At 43.7% G+C, this 21,104-nt stretch overlaps 1 protein-coding gene across 9 annotated transcripts in view; it reads right to left on the minus strand.

Moving 5' to 3' along the window:
* Window positions 1-21,104, minus strand: part of PANK1 (pantothenate kinase 1) — a 101,751-nt gene that overhangs the window by 40,045 nt on the left and 40,602 nt on the right. For 2 of the 9 annotated variants that reach the window (XM_023240708.2, XM_023240709.2), the window contains one exon: window positions 12,943-15,810. The exons of 2 other annotated variants lie outside the window; for them this stretch is intronic. In XM_023240708.2, coding sequence (XP_023096476.1) covers window positions 12,943-13,465 — 523 coding nt within the window. In that variant the 5' untranslated portion in view covers window positions 13,466-15,810. Of the gene's footprint in view, window positions 1-910; window positions 1,602-1,680; window positions 2,292-12,025; window positions 12,255-12,298; window positions 12,327-12,942; window positions 17,064-21,104 lie in introns of those variants that run through there. 5 more of the 9 variants (XM_045040381.1, XM_045040382.1, XM_019813529.3 and 2 more) reach the window with 5 other exon arrangements.

Here is a 21,104-nt window from a genome sequence, read left to right on the forward strand (position 1 = left end):
TGTGGATATACGTGCCCAGGCCAAACTTTTTAGAAGACTTCAGAGCTATAAACTTGCCAATCAATGCTCTGCTTATAAGAATTCAGAAAAAATGGGGCACCTGGGTGGCTCAGTTGGTTGAGCATCCGGTCATGATCTAGCCCTCTGTGAGTTCCGGCCCTGCATCGGGCTCTGTGCTGACAGCTCGGAGCCTGAGCCCGCTTTGGATTCTGTGTCTCCCTCTCTCTCTGCCCCTCCCCCACTCATGCTCTGTCTCCCTCTATCTCTCAAAAATCAATAAACATTAAAAAATTGAAAAAAAAAAAAAGAATCCAGAAGAAGCTTCTTCTAACGTCTACAAAAAATGGGTTAATCCAGCAGCAGCACTGTACCAACTAACATTAAGGGCTTACCATGTGCCAGGGTGTGTGCTAGAAGCTTTACATGCAATGTTTAATTTAATTCTCAGAACCCAACGAGGTAGGCATTCTTATTTATGCCCACTTTACAGATGACAGAACTGAGGCTGAGAAAGAAGTTAAGGCACTCACCCAAACATTAGTTACGGGGTTTTCAACATGCGTTTCAGTTATGGCTTTTCAATAGAGAAAAATATTTTTAAAGAATTTTGAATGAAATACGTGGACCCTTTTAAAAAAGTTTCATCTGTATGCAGCTGGTGCCTAACAAGTATCCATTGCCTAAAAAACAAAAGAGCGACCATTCGCACACCGTGACTTCTACAGCCCAGTATAAAACCAGATATTAGTCATATCCCTAAATTATTAGAAAATATCACGATACTCAGTATTCTGTCCAAGAAGGCAAGGAAGTATAAAATGCATCTGGAGCACATTTTGCATAAAACTGAAAGGCTCATAAAACTGCCAAGAGTAAGGCAATCCTGGCAGTTATACAGATAAGAACTCACTGATGTTGAAGTGGTTTGATCCTCAAAAACGCTTGACAGACAAGAGTGATATTAGAGAGATTCAGGATCTTTTCCTTTGTTCTTGTGGTTCATTTGAAATGAAGGAACGGCAAATCTCACAAATTCCAGCAATACCCCTCCTGGTAACCTCCTGTAAACTCCACGTTCAGCCTTGAATCCAGTACCCCCAGACTTCCAGTCTGAGCCCAGTCCTCCTTCCCAGGTGTCTTCAGAATGAGTGCTAGCTTGCCTGTTCCCACCCTAGTGACTGCAGAGGCGGAATTCTTTTAATCCTGTTCCCAGTCTCTCCCTCTCAAGACAGAAACTACATGGGAGATACAAATCACTTCTAGTCCAGTGATTCTGGGATGATTCCAAAGCGCCTTTTTTGGCACATGGTTATTTCATTACGAGAATGAAGTTTCAAATCTCAGACCATGAAGATATGGTTAAAAATTAATCATAAACAGGCAGTAGCAGGTACTGGCAAAACAAACAAAAACAAACAAGCAAACAAAAACATACCAAAAAAACCCCCAAACTAAATCCTCCCAGGAAACACAATATCAGATTTTCGTCTATCTATCAACAAACAGGATGCAACGATTTTAACCGTAAACTGAATTTATTCCTCTAACTGTGCATCATAAAATACTATATAGCTTCAACTGAAAATAATACATTGTTAACTTTTTCCAGCAATTAACAGATTATGGTTATGCTTTCAAAAAGAGTTTTTATCTTTTAGAAACACATATAAAAACACTTACCATTAAACTGAGATATCTGAGACTTGCTGCAAATCATCCAGTTTGAAAGGGGAGGTTTGGATGTAACAGAAAAAATAAGATTGGACATGAGTGGAAAGATAGGCTGAGTGATGAGTGATGGGCAGTTATTTGATGTACACTCTGGCTTTATATAACATTTGAAGTTTTCCCAAGTAAAAAGATTTCTTTACAATCCCAACACTCTCTAAATACTCATGCAAGACAGTGAGAGGACAGTGGGGCATCACGAGTCGCCTTTGCAGTAAAACTCTAATGGGAATGAACTGGGGAAGTCCCTTTTTTTGCCCCACAGATCCTGCCTCTGGAAACAAACAAACAACCTCCCTTCCCTTTTGGCTGGGACAAATTTCAGCCTGCCCGTCCTAACCAAAAACATGAAATGGAGATCCTCCGGCAACTCCGCCCTGCCATGTCACCAACAGTAAATTAATTATAAATCGCCCTAGAAAGGTGCAAGGTTCACTGGGGCTAGATTTACACCTATCTAAAGGAAAAATATTGGTGCTGCCCAGTCCACATGTAACGAACATGTAGCTCAAAACAACTCAAGTCATTCAAAATAAAAACAGGAGTGAATCATAAAATGAGTGTAAAGAAGCCTAAAGTTATGGTTCTCCTGTAGTTAGTACTCTGGTGCATGCATGTATATATACACAAAGTCATGTATATTAGTTTCTTCTTTCTTTCTTTCTCCTCTCCTGCTGCGTTGTTGGTACACTAACACCTGCTTGTTCTACCTACTGGGTGATCCGGCACTGAACCCAACGGTATTTGGGGTAGGAATTTAGGAGGGAGAACGAGAGGCAGACAACAATGTGATTCTAAATTCTACCCTTAAAACATAGCGGGCCCTCAAATATGTGTGGAATACTTTCTTTCCTGAGAATGAAGTTCTTTTGTCTGACTCCTCACCTTCTGGCATTATCCTACTTAGCAAAGGACATGCCAGTCTTTTTCTCCCATTCTCTGAATCAAAGGCTTTAATTATTCAGCTCGTATTACTGATGCTGTCTGGGACTTTCTTCTGCGTGACCCATGACCTGTATTCTAGTCAGTGATGTCCTGGTAAATGTTTAGCAACTGGCTGCCTAAGAAGAAAACCTTGATTTTTAGCGTTTGCCAATTTCCATACGGCAAATACACTCACTGTAGCCAATTTCAAGCTGCCAACACCAGGACATAGGATGCAGAATTAGGGAGAAATGTGTACAACCAGCTCCCCTGAGCACGTAGGAGCTGGCCCCATCAAATTAAGGGAACCTGTGGTTTTCCTAGGATGATCCCAGTTTATGCCTGTGGTCCTGGCATAATTATTCACGATACCCCTTACCACTCTTTAAAAGTGTTGACTATATATCATGCAGTCACTCCAAAGAATAAATCACATTTGGGCCACTTCCTCATAGTAAAAATCTTCCATAAAAGGTAGGATGTGGTATCTCCTTGACCAAACTGATATTACCTTCCTTCTCCCAAATACGTAGCATGTTTTTAGATGTTTTTCATCAAACACTGGTAGTTGGGAACGTATGGATGGCAAACAGACAGCCTCAACTTGTTCAAGTCCTCTGACTTATACGCACAGAGTTTAGGGACTTGGAAATGCCATAGATTTGACTAAAATCAAGCCAGGCAACTGGCTTCAGGCTACACTCCAGCTTGGAATCACATGAAGCCGAGTATCCCATGCAGAGTCTAGCACAGTGCGTGGCCCACAAGGAATAAAAACTGGTTAGCTCCAGGGCGCCTGGGTGGCTCAGTCAGTTAAGCATCTGACTCTTGATTTCGGCCCAGGTCACCATCTCACGGTTTGTGAGATTGAGCCCTGAGTCAAGTTCTACTCTGAGAGCATGGAGACTGCTTGGGATCCTCTCTCACTCCCAATCTCTCTCTCTCTCTCTCTCTCTCTCTCTGCCCCTCCCTTGCCCTCCCTCTCTCTCAAAATGAAAAAATAAACATTTTTAAAAGATTAAAAAAAAAAAATGATTAGCCCCTGTGGGACATACAGGCTTATTAAATCTTGGCGTTCAAGGTCACCCAGGTCAGTACTTACCTGATCCCTTTTATGACAACCCCAAGAGGCCATTCTCCCATCTAAGCTTTAATGCTTTGGCAACTCAACACAACCAGTACTGGCTCACAAGGATGATGAAGTCTGGCAGGTGAGTGTGTGGGTCTTTGTTTTTCAGAGGGCAGGACGCCATGGAAAAGTCAAGTTAAATAGCTGTCTTTAAATGTCTAAGGAGCTGTCATGCAGAAGAGAGATTGGATGCACTGTAGGGTCAAGGCAGAAGTTATAGGAGTAAGTGTAAGTAAGGAAGGGCATCTAACACCACCATCCATGACAGCTAACATTTATTGGGTGCTTATGTTTTCCTGGAAGCCTCATTACACTGTGGACCCATATCAAGCTTGAAGTCACACAAATCCACCCCTGCCTCGTTCCCTCCTGGACTGCCTACCTCAGGCTGTAAAGGAATTGTTTGTCCAGAAGGCCCAGAGGATTCCTAGCAACTGGCACTGCCCAGGCTGGCCACAGCTCAGAGATTCACGTAAGTTCAGTCTGTCCAGAGGCGCTAGCTAAAGACCCAGTGGCCCAGATTCAGCATTGAGTCAGGGCCAGGCATTCCAGAAGGTTCACGTGCTGGTCTCGAAGGCAACAAGTGCCCAGAAATATCCATCTCCTCATCTGCCAGAACAAGGTTTGCTAGGCTATGGGTAAAAAGAAGGCCTGAGAAGTAGCATCCGTTCTGAATTCTGCAGCCTTGTTTGATTCCTGCAGCTTTCATAAAGGAAAGGTGCTCACTTTCCTAATCCTTTTCTCTTGTGTGCATTATCTGCTTCACTCAGGGGCTGACATAGCAAACCGTAAAGATCAAAGGAAGAAACTTCCTTTTTTAGAAATAACTTTGTCCTAGGGTGCCTGGGTGGCTCAGCCGGTTAAGTGTCTCAGGTCACGATCTCACGGTTCGTGAGTTCAAGCCCCTCATCGGGCTCTGTGCCGATAGCTCAGATCCTGGAGCCTGCTTCGGATTCTGTGTCTCCCTCTCTCTCTCTGCCCCTCCCTTAACTCTCACTCTGTATCTCTCTCTCTCTCTCAAAAGTAAATAAACATTAAAAAAAAAAAAAACCACCAACTTTGTCCTGACACTAGATTAACAGTAAAACAAATGACAGTCTTCTTAGTCACCAAGTTGCCAAAATCACCCTCAGACAGGTCATACTGTACATCTCAGGAGTTGCAGTGGGGCAACTTATGAAAGTGACAATGAGGTCAAGAATTGCGACACAGGCCATGTGTCCTGCCTCTAGAAACGTCAGAATTGGGGCACTTCCATTCAGGATGTGATGTTGGGTCAGGTTGGAAGATACTTTGAATGAAGCCCAGTCTCAGTTGGGGCAAGATGAGTTCATGGAAATCCTGAGATTTCACAAAGTTTTGAAAGCCTCTGTGACTAAGTAACAGCAGTAATATTAATATTAAATGTCCTGCTTGTGTTAGCAAGTAAAGTATCTTTTACTGTGCACGTAGCAGGGTCCAGTCACTCTGTTTTACAACTTATCTCCATTTTCTGCCTTTGGTCCTCACAACCGATAAGATGGACGCCATTATCTCTATTGGAGAAGTTAAGGATCTCGCCTGAAGGGGACACTGTTAGTAATGGCACAGTGAGGCTCTGAATTCAGGTCTGGTGGCTTCAAAGCTCTTTCCACTACAGAACACTACCCAAGTCTAGCCCAGCAGAGTCAAAATCTGAACTCAGACAGTTTTGCCCCAAGCCTTTGTGCTATCCTTCAGTTTCTTCACCTGCCGAGGGAAGATCATATGATTTGTCTTACCATAGTCTCAGTATCTTATAAACAACAGAAATTTATTTCTCACAATTCTGGAATCCAAGATCAAGGTACTGGTGGATTCAGCGCCTGGCAAGAGCCTGCCTCCTAGATGGCTATCTTTTTGCTGTCCCCTCACATGGCAGAAGTGGGGATGGGGGTTCTAGCTCTCTGGGGTCTTTTATAAGGACACTAATCCCAATCATAATGGCTCTACCCTCATGACCTAATCACCTCCCAAGGGCCCCACCTCCTAATAACACCACCTTGGGGGTTAGAATGTCAATATATGAGTTTTGGGGGGACACAAGCGTTCAATCTATAGCAGTACCCAACTCACAGGGTGCTGCGAGCGTTTGCTGAGATAACCCATATAAAGTGTTTAGCTTAGTGTCTGCACATAGTAAGTGCCCTTTAATGTTGGCCGCTGTTACTTCCACAGCCACATGGATGAGCTTTTTGCCAAAGGTGTACAGATTGCATACACTTATCTCTTCTTAAAGTTTTACAGAACACACTTCCTTTTCCCAACATAAATAATACGTTTATCAGGGCAGAGAAGAGAGCCAGCTAGCTGGCAATGGACTTAGACTTGGGTCTGAATTTTGGCCTGGTCATTCACGGACTACAGGCTTTGGGGCGGGATACCTCACTTCTCTTGAGCCTCTCTCTCTCCATCTGTAAAATGGACAATGGGGTTGGTAATGTGCATGCTTTCATCAAAACACGTACAGAACAATATGTACACAGCTGTTGCTCAATAACAGCTACTCTACTGGAAGTGACTACTGTTAAGTAGTCACTATGGTCATAAGTTTTTCCGTCCTCTTTCCAAACTGTAGAGAAACCTGCTGGAGGTCCAGATCATTATTTTGATGTAACTGCCTCTAAAAATAACATTACCTCACCCCTTCGAATCATCTGTTATTTTCAAATGTATTCCCAAGGAGAATACGAACACACACACCCACCCACCCATACACACACATGTGATTAGCCAAGTCTAAGCACCTAAGAGATGTCACAAATTAAGTAATGAGATACCACGCTCGATAGATAGCTCCATCACCTACAGAAAAGGTCTTCTTAGAAATTCTGTGCGCCACATTGGGTACACTGAACAGTTTCTGTATCTGATTCAGAATACTGCCATCCCAAGGTGAATACTGGCTTACTTATTAAAGCTAAAGCACATGTAATTAAATATCATAGAAGTCAAACCTTGATTTATTTTTACTTTCAAGGCAATTGGTTTGTATTAAAGCCACTCACACACACACCTACACACAAGTCGAGCTATCACAAAAACAAAACCCCAAAACCTGTCAATTAAAATCAGTACTCCTTTGTTTCTCTACTAATTCTATTTCCAAAACCATGACGGGTTTTGTTTTATTCACTTGTTAAATGCCCCACATGCTAAACGTTAACAGCACCCTTTCCATCTTTGGTTACTGTGCCAAGCAAAATATCCTTCGTATTAAGGTTGAAATTCACTTACTGGTCTTTTGAGGAAAAGTGTTCACATGCCTAACACATTCTGATACCTGACTTAACCACTTAGATGCAGGCCACTTGGGCCTTAAAGTCTTAATCTTCAGTTTAAATGTGCATTGCACAACTCATAACTTCATGGACAAACTTGGGAATCTGACCACATCCCACATGGTAGGAATACTACAGTGTGCCCTTGCTTTCCATTTCAGTCTTGTGTTCTTGAATTTGCAATGCTTCCCATCCATGTAGAAGTACTGAGTACAGTTTTTTTACAAAAAAAAAAAAAAAAAAAAAAAAAAAAAGCATATATATCTACCCTCTGTGCAGATACAACCAGAAAATTCTATGATCTTTTTTATCCTGGTTTTTCTCATAGGAAGTGGAAAGCCCAAATGCCAAAGCTAAATACCCCAATGTTTGGAAAATTGAGGCCTCATACTTTCACCATGCTGGCTAGCTGAAACGGGTGACAGATTTAGGTTTCTTTGGTTTGTACCTATGAGTATGTTATGGGTGCAATGGATTTTCACCCATTTTCTGCTCGTAGCATCCTACCTAAATGATTTGAGAAGCCAGAATGCCCACCCCACAGGAGGCTGCCCTCCCTGATCCAGTCTTTATTCCTGCCTGTTGCCAAGCAACAGAGGAGGGAAGGGAGAGGGCAGCACTGATCCTCCAGTCTTCTGAGGATGCCCAAATACTTGCCTTTCTGCAGCATAGTGTTTGGTGACTCCAACAATCTCCTTTGCATTTCTCTCCTCACTCCACCAGGGTGGCTCATCTAACAGTGTCCTTGTGGTCTAAAATATCCAGCATTTCAAGGAAACATCTAAATACTACTTTGTGCTGTTTTGGTTCCTCTTCCAAAAAGTATGTGTCGACCCATCTCATCAACAATAACTTAAGAAAGAGTCACGGACAAGGGCACATGGGTGGCTCAGTTGGTTCAGTGTTTGGCTCTTGATTTTGGCTCAGGTGATGATCTCACTGTTGGTGAGTTTGAGCCCGTTTGAGTCCCTAATCGGGCTCTGCACTGACAGGGCGGAGCCTGATTGGGATTCTCTCTCTCTCCCTTTCTCTCTCTGCCCCTCCCCAGATCCTTCTCTCTCTCTCAAAATAAATAAACTTAAGAAAAATCTTTATTAAAAAAAAGAAAAAAGAGTTACACATGAAGTTGTTGCTACAGCAATGTTTATGATGTAGAGACCCCTCGCTGCAGCCTAAAGCTTCCAGAGAAAGGTTAAATAAATTCTTGGGGATATAATACAACCATTAAAAAAATGATGTTTTGAAAAAAACAAAAAAACAACAAAACAAAACAAAATAAAACCAAAAAAAATGATGTTTTGGGGCACCTGGGTGGCTCAGTCTGTTGAGCAACCGACTTTGGCTCAGGTTGTGAGTTCGAGTCCCGTGTCGGGCTCTGTGCTGTCAGCTCAGAGTCTGGAGCCTGCTTTGGATTCTGTGTCTCCTTCTCTCTCTGCCCCTCCCCCACTTGTGCTCTGTCTCTCTTTGTCTCTCAAAAATAAATAAACGTAAAAAAAAATTTTTTTAAATGATGTTTTGGGGTGCCTGGGTGGCTCAGTGAGTTGAGTGTCTGACTCTCGATTTCGGCTCAGGTCATGATCCCAGGGCCGTGGGATCAAGGCCTGCATGGGGCTTCATACTGAGCATAGAGCCTGCTTGAGATTCCCTCTCTCTCTAAAATTTAAAAAAAAAAAAAAGTTTTAATGCCATAAGAAAATGCTTATGCTAAAACTTTTAAAAACAAAAGCTAGCAAAATCTCATCTTAGTATGATCTCAAATTACCTGTAAAATATGGCACATTGTAAACAGTTGTTTTCTCTAAGTGATGGGACTGTAAGTACTTTTTCCTGCTTTTTCTCTACAGTTTTCTATTACCCACTATTTGTATTGGGGAAGGGTAAAAAAATAATTGAAGGACTAAGAGTGTTATAGCTAATCAAATAAAACATTTTGGTCTTTCTTATTCTAAGCCTGTTTTTTGTTTTGTTTTGTTTGTTTTTAAGGAAGTCAATCTCTGGCAGCTCAATTGTCCTGTCCTTTGGATTAACAGTGGACAGTATTCTGTATGGGGGTGATGAGAGCTGGCATTTACTGAATAAATACTATATGCCAAGCAGGGATCTAGGTTCTTACTATATACATTATCTAATTTAATTCTCATATCAACCCAATGAGTAGTATGATTATCTCCATCCTGGAACTGACACATAGGTGAATTATTGGCCCTAGGCCATCCAGCAGCTATCCAAACTCAAGCCCTCTGGGGTTTGAATGGCTACACCATTTACAACACATTAGACCCTCACAGCATTTTATTAGGACTATCATTAGTTTCAAAATATTTGGGAAGTGAGCTGACTCAGTAAGGTGCTACTTATGCATGCTTCAAAGAATCAAATCATCAAGGAGCAGATCAAAGGAATCTCCCAGTTGATACTCTGTGGAAATTCCAGTGAAGAGATTTTGCCAAAGTCTATCTTATGGATGGAAATGACTATCTCAATGAGGTGGTGATAATGTCACTTGTACCTTTTCTCCTGTGACATCAGTCAAATGTTCATGGACCTGAGGTGCAAGGCATAAGAGAAAAAACTATATCATCTGCAATCAGACTTCTAACCTAATTGAGGAAATAAGACAACACACAGGGAACAATTGGCACAAAGAAGAAGAAGAGGAAGAAGAAGAAGAAGAAGAAGAAGAAGAAGAAGAAGAAGAAGAAGAAAAGGAGAAGGAGAAGGAGGAGGAGGAGAAGGAGGAGGAGGAGAATGGAGGAGGAGGAGAAGGAAGAGGAGGAGGAGGAGGAGGAGAAGGAGAAGAAGAAGAAGAGGAAGAAGAAGAAGAAGAAGAAGAAGAAGAAGAAGAAGAAGAAGAAGAAGAAGAGGAGGAAGAAACCCAATTAAAATGCTAAGTCGTGTGGCAAAGTGGATAACTAGCATAGAAGTCATAGCTCTGAAGTATCAGAATTTGGAAGACACAAGGAACAACACTTTAAGACCACCTAGCCAACTCCAGTGTCTCAACATGAGAGCTAGTAACTTGGTTGAGGCTACACAGCTAAATAGCAGAGGTAGGTGAAGTAACCAAGGAAGACCGATGAAGCAGTCTTACAAAAGCTTTCCAAGGACAAGTGGTGAGGTGACGGTACTTTCGATAAAAAGTGGACAACACTCCCCTCTCCTGGTTTAGCAAAATTAACCTACCACTGGTCTGATGTTTAGCTTACAAGCTTGTAAAGAGTTCCTGCGTTGAGATTTAAAATTTTAAAACAATCAGAAACTACTGAATTGTTTGTTTCATTGCATTCATCGTTTGCAAACGTTAAGTATTTCTATGTGTATTGCACTCTATCCACGATATTACCAAATAGAAACACACCCACTCACATAAGCATTCCAAGTGCCTATCTGAGAGCACTGAGATCTGGCTGTCTTCAACACACCTCTGGTTTAGACGGAAGCAGGTTGTTTGACGTTGTAAACTGATAAATAGGAATTATTTGTTCAGCTTCAATGCTTCCACCAACAACAATACCCCTGCATTTTATTTAAAGCACCCAAATAACTCTTTGTAATAGTTGCTCACATAAAATCTATCAATCGTTAGAAAATGGGGATATACTTAACTCTTAGTATACCTAAGATATAGATTAGATTAGATTAGATTAGATTAGATTAGATTAGATTAGAGAATCTAAATATGAATTGACCGAGCACTATCTTTTTTTTATTAAAAAAATACCTAAACATTAATAGACAAGGCTTAAAGATGTTGCCCTAGTTTTCACTGAGAACTTTTGGTAGTGAACACAGCAGATGCCACTCAGAACATGTAAAATTTATTTCAGAAATGCTTGTTCAAATTTGAGAAATGAAAACATGGTAGGATAATGAAAAGTAAATTTTGATGAATCCCTTTTAAAAGTTTAAAAGTTAAGTATCATGGTCACTGGACTTAAAATAGCTAAGGTTTTAATTTTTGTAAAAAATACAAACCACTTTAATTTCTGACACCAAATACACAGGCATAAAGTTATATTTTCTTGTATTCTAAAATAATAATTGTTGGGGCGCTTGGGTGGTTCAGTCAGTTAAGCATCTGACTTCAGCTCAGGTCTGTGGGTTCGAGCCCCTTGTGGAGCTCTGTGTTCACAGTTCAAACCTGGAGCCTGCTTGGGATTCTCTGTGTGTGTGTGTGTCTCTCTCTGTTCCTCCCCCGCCCGTGCTCTGTCTCTCTCTGTCTCTCAAAAATAAATAAGCGTTTAAAAAATAATTAAAAACTTAAAAAAAATCCTTGTGGGTTTGCAAGCTCAAGTTAAGCCTCAAAATTATTTTTTCTCTGCCTCCAATCTATTATTAAGAGAGAGTACTTTTAATTCCTCAAAAATTATTTCTAAAGGTGTTATATACCCTCACAGACCATTTAGGCTAGCTATACTACACAAAAACTCAAAACAGTTCTCTTTCGATATACTTTAGCTATTTACATTGCAAACTGTCCTGTGATTTGTAAACATAGATCAGAGAAATAACTAAAATGTGGTTTCAAAACAAGTTAATAAATCATAAGTAATCAGTATCAAGTCCATAAAGAAGGTAATTTTCTAACAAGTCTGAAAAACAAAAATAAGTACAAATTCAAGTGCTAAATAGATGCCTTCCTTACAACAATCACCAAATCTGCTGTGTGGCTTCAAAGTTAACTTTCAGCCTAAACATTTCACATCTACAGAATACAAGCATCAGAGTCATCCCGTCCCACATCAGTACTTTCCAAAGTCTCAGAGATTTTAACTGAGCGCAGAAAACCTAAGAGTCTAAAGAGAGAAACAAAAAAGTTTGCCAAATATCAAGCTTTTACAGATAAATCCAAAACCTATACTAGCAATTTCTCCGTATCAGACAGAATAACCCATACGCAAATGGTGTTTGAATGCAATCACTAATTAGTATGCATTCTACTTACTTTGCTTTTTGCCATTTATAAGCTTCATTAAAGACACCCAGAAAGAGGTAAACCAGTAGAAGGAGGTTCAGCTCAGATAGGAAAAAACAGTTGTAAACTCGATCTACGAATTTACATCCCACAACGTCATGCAGGGAAGGTACTCTTTATAAAGTAACATCATATATACACGCTTTAGATTGTGAAATAACGCCTTTCAGCTTTTTACGCCGCAAGCTACCATTAGAAACCCTCAACTCTACCTCCCCAGTTCCCAGAAAAAAAAAAATCCACCTCTAATTCTCATTGGTCCACATAGTTCCGGCCCACATGGTATCAGTGGGTGTGCCCCCGCCAACGGGTCCTCTCATTGGCTGCGAGGAAAGAGCATTTAATAGGATGTGATTTGGGGGGTTGTCAAACTCCACGCCTCCAGGCCTTGCGTTTGCCAATAGACCCGAGGTACTGGCGGCTACTCTGCGATTCAAAGGACAAGGTGGCTGCCTGAGCGCCAACCCAGAAAGACGAACTCTGACAAGGAAAGGGGGCGAGGAGAAGGGAGAGGGCCCTCCCGCTCTACGCCTACTCCCGGAACCCGTGAAATGATCGCACACGTGCATTTCCCCACCGACCAATTAGGAAGGCGGGCAGTACGCTGGCCTTGCCTAGAGCCAAGACCGAAGGAGCAGCGCAGGATCCGCATTGAATCGGCCCATTCTACAGACGGAAGCAAGCAAGCGTGAGGCTCAGGCAGCGATCTTTAGTGCTTGGCGCCCCTGGGGAAAGAATCAGTCCCCGGAGTCCCCTCCGTACACTCCCCCGACAGCGGGCGCTGGGGCGCACCAGTCGCGCTGCGGTGCCTGCCCACGGCTCCTGGGGTGGTAGGCGCGCGGGATGCGCCTGCCTCGCGCCAGCGTTCCGTTCGCGATGGGACTTACGCGGCCTGTTCTTCCTTCCGGAGTCCATCCTCCTCCGCAGCCGGCATTTCTTGGCGGGGGAGTCGTGCTGAGGGGGCGGTGGCTGCGGCTGAAGCTCGGGCAAGAGCTGGAGGCGCGGGGGTGCCGCGTCGCCACCGCCCGCGGGGCCCCGGCTGCAGAGGAGCAGCGGCTGGACTGGCGGCGGGTGGAAGCCGTTGTGCAGCAGCCCGTTTACGGCGGCAGCTCCGGTGTCGGCGGGGGGCCCCGGAGCGTGCGTGGCCGAGTGCTCGGGCCGCCCGCCCCGGTCGCCCATGCCGGAGGCTGGTGCGGCGGCGCGCGGGCCCCGGCTCAGGCAGCCTCGCTGGAGGTCATTCTCGGGCGTCTTTATTTCCCCGGATCCTCCCTGCGGTTTCCGATTCAGCAGCCGCAGAGCCGGCGCCGGGGGATGGCGAGCCCGGCGCTCCTCCCCTTCTCCCACCGGCTCCCCCCTCTCCTCCGCGCTCTGCCCCCTGCGCGCCCGCCCCGCCGCGCCAGCCTGGAGCATGCCAGCTCCGGGCGCGGAATCGGGGATCCCCGCGGACCCCCAGCCGGGGCCCCCACGGCTCGCCTCCCCCTGTTCCCCCGGCCGCGCGACTTCAAACGCGGCTTCCTTGCCTTCCAGACCTGTCCCCACTACTGAGCATGCCCAGTGCTGCCCGCCACCGCCACAGACGAGTTTCAACTAGGGGACTGAAGTTCTCTGGGTTTGCAAAAAGATGGGCGGGTTGAGCTTTGTATCTCGGAGAGGCGGAGAGGGGACTGAGCGAGGCTGGCGCAAGAGGAGCAGGTAGCTTCGGGAGGAACACGGAGGCACACAAATATTTGTTGAGGTTTCAAGTTTGCTAATCCTGTCCCCAGAGAGCTAGACACCTTTGCAAGGTCATTCACGCTGTCCCCTCCAACACCCCTCCTCTCGTTGCTTTGTGAGTGTGTGTGTGTTTGGTTAAGAGACCAAACTACTCACAGGCCTGAGTGGAGGGAGGAGAGGGAATATTTATAGAAAGGTAGGCCGATTTGGGGAGGGAGGGGAGTGAAATTTCTTTACTGGCACACATACAGACACCATGTGGTTTCCCGGAGTTGTCTTCTGCAGGGAGGAAACCTAGGAATACAGTGTAAGGACAGTGAAGGACACAGCTGCATGCAGGATTAACAGGTGCTGGAAGAGACCAAGAAAGCAGAAGCAGTCCCAAGCTATAAAAAGCACTTTCCTCACCCAGAAAGGACTTCAAGAGACAAAGTGATCCTATTTATAGAATAAGGAGTTGCCTGTGTTTTAAGAAGGGAAGGCAGTATGGCCCGGTGGTCAACACCATAACCTTTGGAGTCTGAGCTGGGTTCAGATTCCAACTCGGCCACCTGAGCAAACCCAGAGAGAGTCATTGCTCAAGTGAGCACACCTGGCAATAGGAAACAGGACTGGACATGCTCCGTAGGCAGGGCAAATTTGGGTGCTGAGGACTTTACCAAAGTTATGTAATCCCTTGAGGCTTCAGCTTTTGAATCTAACAAGGAGCTGTTGTGAGAAATCTATCTAAAGTAACTGGAACAATCCTGGCACACAGGAAATGCTTCAAACAGGTGGTAATCTTTACTACATTATTAGCAGTTCACCCATGTCGAGTGAGAGGAACAAACCATGTTCACAGCCATATTTACTGTGTGATTTATTATATGTGATGTTCTCCATCATTTGTATTTACCTAACCTACAGAGGACTCAGAGGCCAGCAAGTGCTGCCTGGGCCACTGGGTTGCCAAGCCCCTGGGCCTCAGTGCGTTCAGCAGCAGCCAGGGCCTGTGCCTTGAATTGGCAATTTCTTCCAGGAGCGCCCTACCCAGAACCACAGCTTGGGAACCATAGGGGCCCTTGAGAACTCTGGTCTGCCCACTCATTTTTCCAGATAAGGAAACAGCCACAGAGAGATGGCTGAGGTTGTTAAGAGCAAAATCAGGGCGAATTCCTAAATCTTCTATCCCTGACTTTATCATACTATTTGAGACACAGAGGAAAAAAACAAAACAAAACTTGGGGCTGTGGCCCCTACCTCTCCTGCCTCATCTCCAGCTCCCTGTGCTCCTGCTATAGGGCAGCCTGCCAGTGCCTCAAACAATTTATTTTCCCTTTGCATCTGTTATTTCCATTGGCTGAAATCCCCTTCCCCCAGACCTCTTTGTCCACTAGATTTGGACTCAATCCTCAGATCTCTGCTTCAACCTCTTATATTTAGAGAAACTTTCCCTGACCCTTGGGACTAGATCAGGTTTTCCTACTCCCTACACCGTATCTTCCTTACTCTATCAGTTTGTAACTCTACGATGCATCTGTTCCCTTATGTGTCAGTGGGGATATTAATAGGACATCAACTAAGTCGTTACAATGATGAAATTAACTAATATGTGTGAAGCACCCAGCACATCATAACTGCTCTGAAAAATCTAGATATTGTAGCCAGGGCACAGGGGTGCAGGAGCCCCTGGCTGTGAGGGTCCCAAACAGACCAGGTTCAGCTACTTGCCACTGACAAAATCCAAAAGGCAAAGAGACAAGTAGTGGGGAAACAAGAAAGGAATTGATTTCGGTGAGGCCAATACCAGAAAGCAGACTAACATGTCAAAGACTGTCTCAAAAGTGCTGACAGTACTTCCAGGTTTATATAAGGAAAACAGGGGGCAAAGTTCAGTGGGTACATGCAGCTGGGCAGTCAAGGTGAGGTTGATCATTGTCTTGGGGTCAGTCAAGCAGGGTCTTGCTGGCTCAGGGTGGTTCTTATTGCTTGAGTGGGTAGTTTTGGTTCTCATTAGGGGATGCTTTGCCCACAGGGTATTTTGCCTGAGGTTAAGAGATAAGCTGGAAAGAAGAAATTAATCAATAAATAAGTTTGAGGTCAAAATAGTAATATTGAAAGAGGTAGTTGAAGTCCTCTTTCAATATTAGTATTTGTCTCACCCCCTCCCCCGGCACCCCGCCCCCCAAACACACACTGTGATCTCCATTAAGGCAGATGACTCTGTTCATCGTTGTATCCCTAGGAAACTTTTGGTAATTACCTGTGACTGAATAAATGACTTACATGATATTTCACCCAGGGTGTCTCTCACTTTCTGCTGTAAATGTGCTAAAAAATCTCTATTGCTACTCCTAAATATTCAAAGATTTTCAAATTCCCACATAACTTAAGCTGAGTAATTTAGGAAGCAGTTTATATCAGAGGTGCAAGTAGGAGCTTTAGCAATGCAGTATCTCCAAGGACATGCTCTCTCCAGCTTGATTCCCAGGCATGTTGAGGAACGCCTGAGCCAGGTGGCTCAGACCCAGGCAGGGCAGAAGTACTGGTACTGGGGACAGAACGTCCTCCACCTGCTTCCTTTCTCCCGCCCTTGTCAGGCTGGTGCCCTGGATCAGTCACACCAAGCATGTGGGGTAGAGAGGAAGTCAGGTGGCATCTCACAGGATTATTCAGGGGAGATATATCTGGGAAGTTTAACTCCGAGGTAGGAGCTCTCACGTGCTCCAGCAGGGGCATGGAACAATGTTTAGAAAAGAGTGAGGGAGGAAGGAACCCTCAAGCCACTTCTCTCCCTTTGTTCATTCATTCATTTATTTACTAGTCATTCATTAAGTGTGTACTATACTGTAGGCACTAAAACAGATGGTGGGAATACAGAGACAGCATAGATACCCTCACTACCCTCTAAAAGCTTACAACTCAATAGCAAGAGAGAAGTCAGTGCTTCTCCATCAGTGCTATAAAAATAGCCTGGGGAGTGTTTACTTTTTAACTCTTCATTGAATGTAACATACATACAGAAATGTATACATAATCTAAGGGCAGAACTCAGTGAATTCCACACAAATAAACACTGTGTGTAATTAGCACCTGATCAAGAAACAGAACATGACCAGTAATCTAGCAGATTTTTTTAAGAGCAAATTCTTCACCCAGGTCCATGGACTGATTTAGTAGGTTTGGAGCACAGGAATCTGCAATGGTGATGATGGTGATGATAAATATTTCTTAAAGAAGTAAAACAGTAGAAAAAAACTTTTCAAAAAACGAGATTATGGGTGCCTGGTGGCCCAGTCAGTTGAGCATCTGATTTCGGCTCTGGTTATGATCTCATGGTTCATGAGTTCAAGCCCTCACCGGATGACCTCAAGCCCTGCTTTGGGTGAGCCCTGCTTCTCTCTCTCTCCCTCTCTCTCTGCCCCTCGTGGTATTCTCTCTCTCCTTCTCCCTCTCTCTCTGTCCCTCACTCACTTGCACCCTCTCTCAATAAACAAACAAACAAATATTTTAAAAAGTCCAACAACAAAGAGATTATGATGTAGATGGTCCTTGCTTGGACAAACATCGAACAATGACATCTGCCATGGAAGTAACTCCAGAGGACTCCAGACAGTGAGCTACAGGAAGGAGAAAGAAGGGAAGTGGTATTAAAACGGAGTTTAAAATTTGGGGTGCCTGGGTGGCTCAGTCAGTTGGGCGTCTGGCTTCTGCTCAGGTCATGATCTCACAGCTTGTGAGTTCAAGCCCTGCATCAGGGCCCAGTGCTGACAGCCCAGAGCCTGGAGCCTGGTTCGGATTCTGTGTCTCCCTCTCCCTCTGTCCCTCCCCTGCTCGCACTCTGTCTCTCTCTCTCAAAAAATAAATAAACATTAAAAAACAAAAAACCTGGCTTCAGGGAGGAAATAACCCTTAAACTGAATTTTCAATAATAATGGGATTTCTTTAGGGAAGGTTGAAGGAAATCCATTCAGAAGGAGGGAATGGAGACTCTGTGGGAGGTTTGAAGCCTTCTGGCCTGTTTGGGAATCTGCCAGGAGTTCAACAAGGCTGAAGGACAGCTTTGCAAGGGAGGAGGTGAGCATTTGCAGCTGAAAATATTAGATGGGTCCAAATCTTAGATGGCTTTCTGCCAGTAGGAAAGAGTTCCTAAGGGTCACGGGAAAACACTAAAAAGTTTTAGGTTATAGAAACACTACCAGACTTGCATTCTGGAAGAATCTCCTGTAGCAGCCTAGCAAATAATTGGGGGAGGAGGTCCGTATGGAGGGAGACCAGATAGAAGGCTACTGGAAAAGTTCAGATAAGCGGTGATAAGGGTCTGAGGAAAGGACATAGCAGTGGGAATGATAGCATTGTGTAGATTCAAGAAACTTTTAAGGGTAGAATCCATAGGACTTGGTGGGCATTTGGAGGGTGAGGGAGAGGTAAGGCTAGGGTGATTTCTGTTTCCAGTTTGGCCAACTGGTGATGTAGTGGTTTCAACATGCAAGATGAAATCGGCAGAAAAGGACCAAGACCTTCTGCCTATATTCTCTTTGGGTCTTACACTTTAAAAAGGACGACCTTTGGGACGCCTGGGTGGCTCAGTCAGTTAAGCTTCCAACTCTTGATTTCAGCTCAGATCATGATCTCACAGTTCATGAGATCGAGCCCCACATGGGGCTCTGCGTTGACATCGAGGACCTGCTTGGGATTCTCTCCCTCTCACTCTCTCTCTGCCCCTTCCCTGCTATCTCCCTCTTTCTCAAAACAAATAAAAAGACAAATAAATAGTTTTTTTTTTTGTTTTGTTTTGTTTTTTTAAAAAAAACCTGATGATCTTCGGGGCACCTGGGTGGCTCAGTCGGTTAAGCATCCGACTTCGGCTCAGGTCATGATCTTGCAGTCTGTGAGTTTGAGCCCTGCGTCGGGCTCTGTGCTGACACCTCAGAGCCTGGAGCCTGCTTCAGATTCTGTGTGTCTCTCTCTCTATGCCCCTCCCCTGCTCACACTCAGCCTCTCTCTCTCTCAAAAATAAACATTAAAAAAAAATTAAAAAAAAATTAAAAAATGATGATCTTTTAAAAAATGTAGATCTGATCCTGACATTTTTGTACCTAAATTCCTATGTGGGTGCTCCACAATTTATAATATTCTAAACTCTTTAGCAGCGTACATCCAGGTCCTTCATACACTGCCTGCTTCAGCCTTAATCTCCTGCCACTCACATTTACTCCCTGTGTTTCTGTGAGTTGTGAGTTCAAGCCTCATGTTGAATATAGAGATTACTTAAAAAAAAAATAAAATCTTTAAAAAGAATTCCTAGAACTTTAGCTGCCAGGATAATATTGCCCCAATATGAACTTCCTTATTTCATTGTTGCTTCTGTTATAGGCGTTGGTGCCTTGCTTAGAGATTTGCCACAAGGCCACCTCATACAAGAGGTATAGGAGACTATTTTTGAGTGTAGTGTTATTTTCGATTACAGTGATTTTCCATACTGCTTTCTGCAGGGTCCTAAGAGCAGAGCTGCCTGGGGGAGTCAGAGGCTACCACGAACAAGCAAAAGCTGCTCTGGTGAATGAACAGTGTTAGAGTGAGGTTCTGATGACCCCTTCTTCAAAGCCTCAATCTTTTCCTCTCTTCAGAAAACTCGGCAACTACTATGTAGCAGGCCCCAAGCTAAGTGCCAGGGATATACTCTTGAATAAAACCAAAGTCCCTACCCTTGTGTAGACTACAGAAGAGACATGCATTAAGCACATAATCACCAAAAAAGTAAGTGGGGAAAAGGTAAGACTTCCAGTGCCATGAGGACACACACCAGGGTGACCTGGCCTAGTTTTAAGCTTTAGCAGAGGAAATGGTATTTGAGTTGAATTCTAAATATTGAGTAGAAGCTAACCAAGGTTGGGGTGAATTTAGAGAAGGCATTCCTAGCCCGTTCTTTCTACATCATAAATTTAGTAGGCATTTCATAAATACTTGCTGAATGAAAGAATGAATTGGCCCTGTCCCTCTCAATAGGACAAATCAAATGTAGGGAAAATTAATCACTGGAATGAATCATTGGAAAGGTTTAGGCTACTTCTTTCCTCTTTGATGTTCTTTTATGTTGGTTGCTCTTCTCTCTGATGATGGAGTATTTTCTACCCAATATTCTTGTTGCCTATTTAAGTTTCTCTTTGGTTTTGTTTTGTTTTTGGTCAACAGAGATGGAAAAATATAGCATCAGCACCACCAATAATAACTGTTTATACATGAATGGAATATACCCCGCATGAGCAAACTTCCTGTCAGTCACTAATATTTTTTGAGCACCTACTAATTATGATTTGGTGAAGGGGGATAGGGTTGGGCTGCTAGAAATGTAATAGGCTATAATCAGAGTAACCCCAAGTATTGGGCATAATTTCAGGAATGGAGCTGGGTTTAGCAAAATTATAATACTCTTATTACCTAACACTTACTGAGTCCTCATAGGCCATATGCTACACACACAGGCCATGTACTAAGCACATTATAAGTGTCATCTTGTTAATCAGCACAGTAGGCATGTGTGTTGAGTACTATGATTCTCCTCATATTCCAGATGAGGGAAGGAAACTGAGAGAAGCTCATGAACTTGCCCAAATTCAGACAGCAGAAACGTGGAACTGGCATTTGAACTCATGTTTAGGTGGCTCTAGAAACTGCACACTTCATAACTCAACCAAAGTGCCTCCCAAAAGTCAGTGTATTACTCTCATTACCCAGAGTTTACCCCGTGGTTGCAAATGTCCGCTCTAATACTCCGCTACCTGCACAACAATGCCTTTCATCACAATTGTTGGGTCTCCTTATTTCTCATTGTTTCTTTGCAGTCTCAATTAAGTGTTGTTCACACAAGAACATTTCCCCTGTTAAAAAATGTCCTAGCTACAACAATCTCTATTTTGTAATTTATTCAACAAATATGTTTAAATGATGCTACCATGTACAAGCCACTGTTCCAAGGCGGTGAGGTTACGGTGATGAACAATGCAAAAAAAAAAGTGTCCCTCCTTTCACGGGGTATACATTCTTCTGGGCAGGGAGAAAGGTGGGGACAGGGGAAGACAGAAAATAAACAAGTAAATAAATACACGCTGTGTTAAGTAACATAAAAATTGAACAAAATAATGTGAAAGAGAATAACTGGAAGAGGGGGGCCAGTTTAGATTGGGGAAGTTGAGGAAGCCACAACTGATGCTGGTACCTGAAGGTAGAGAGATTAAGATGCGAACTGTCATGTAAGGAGATTTGGAAGAACATTCCAGCATATGGAAGAGGAAAAAATGTGTGTGTGTGTGTGCGTGTGTGTGTGTGTGTGGATGTTTCTCCATAACCAAGTTCC

This window comes from Felis catus, chromosome D2 (assembly GCF_018350175.1).
Source record: "Felis catus isolate Fca126 chromosome D2, F.catus_Fca126_mat1.0, whole genome shotgun sequence".
Taxonomy (NCBI): Eukaryota; Metazoa; Chordata; class Mammalia; order Carnivora; family Felidae; genus Felis; species Felis catus.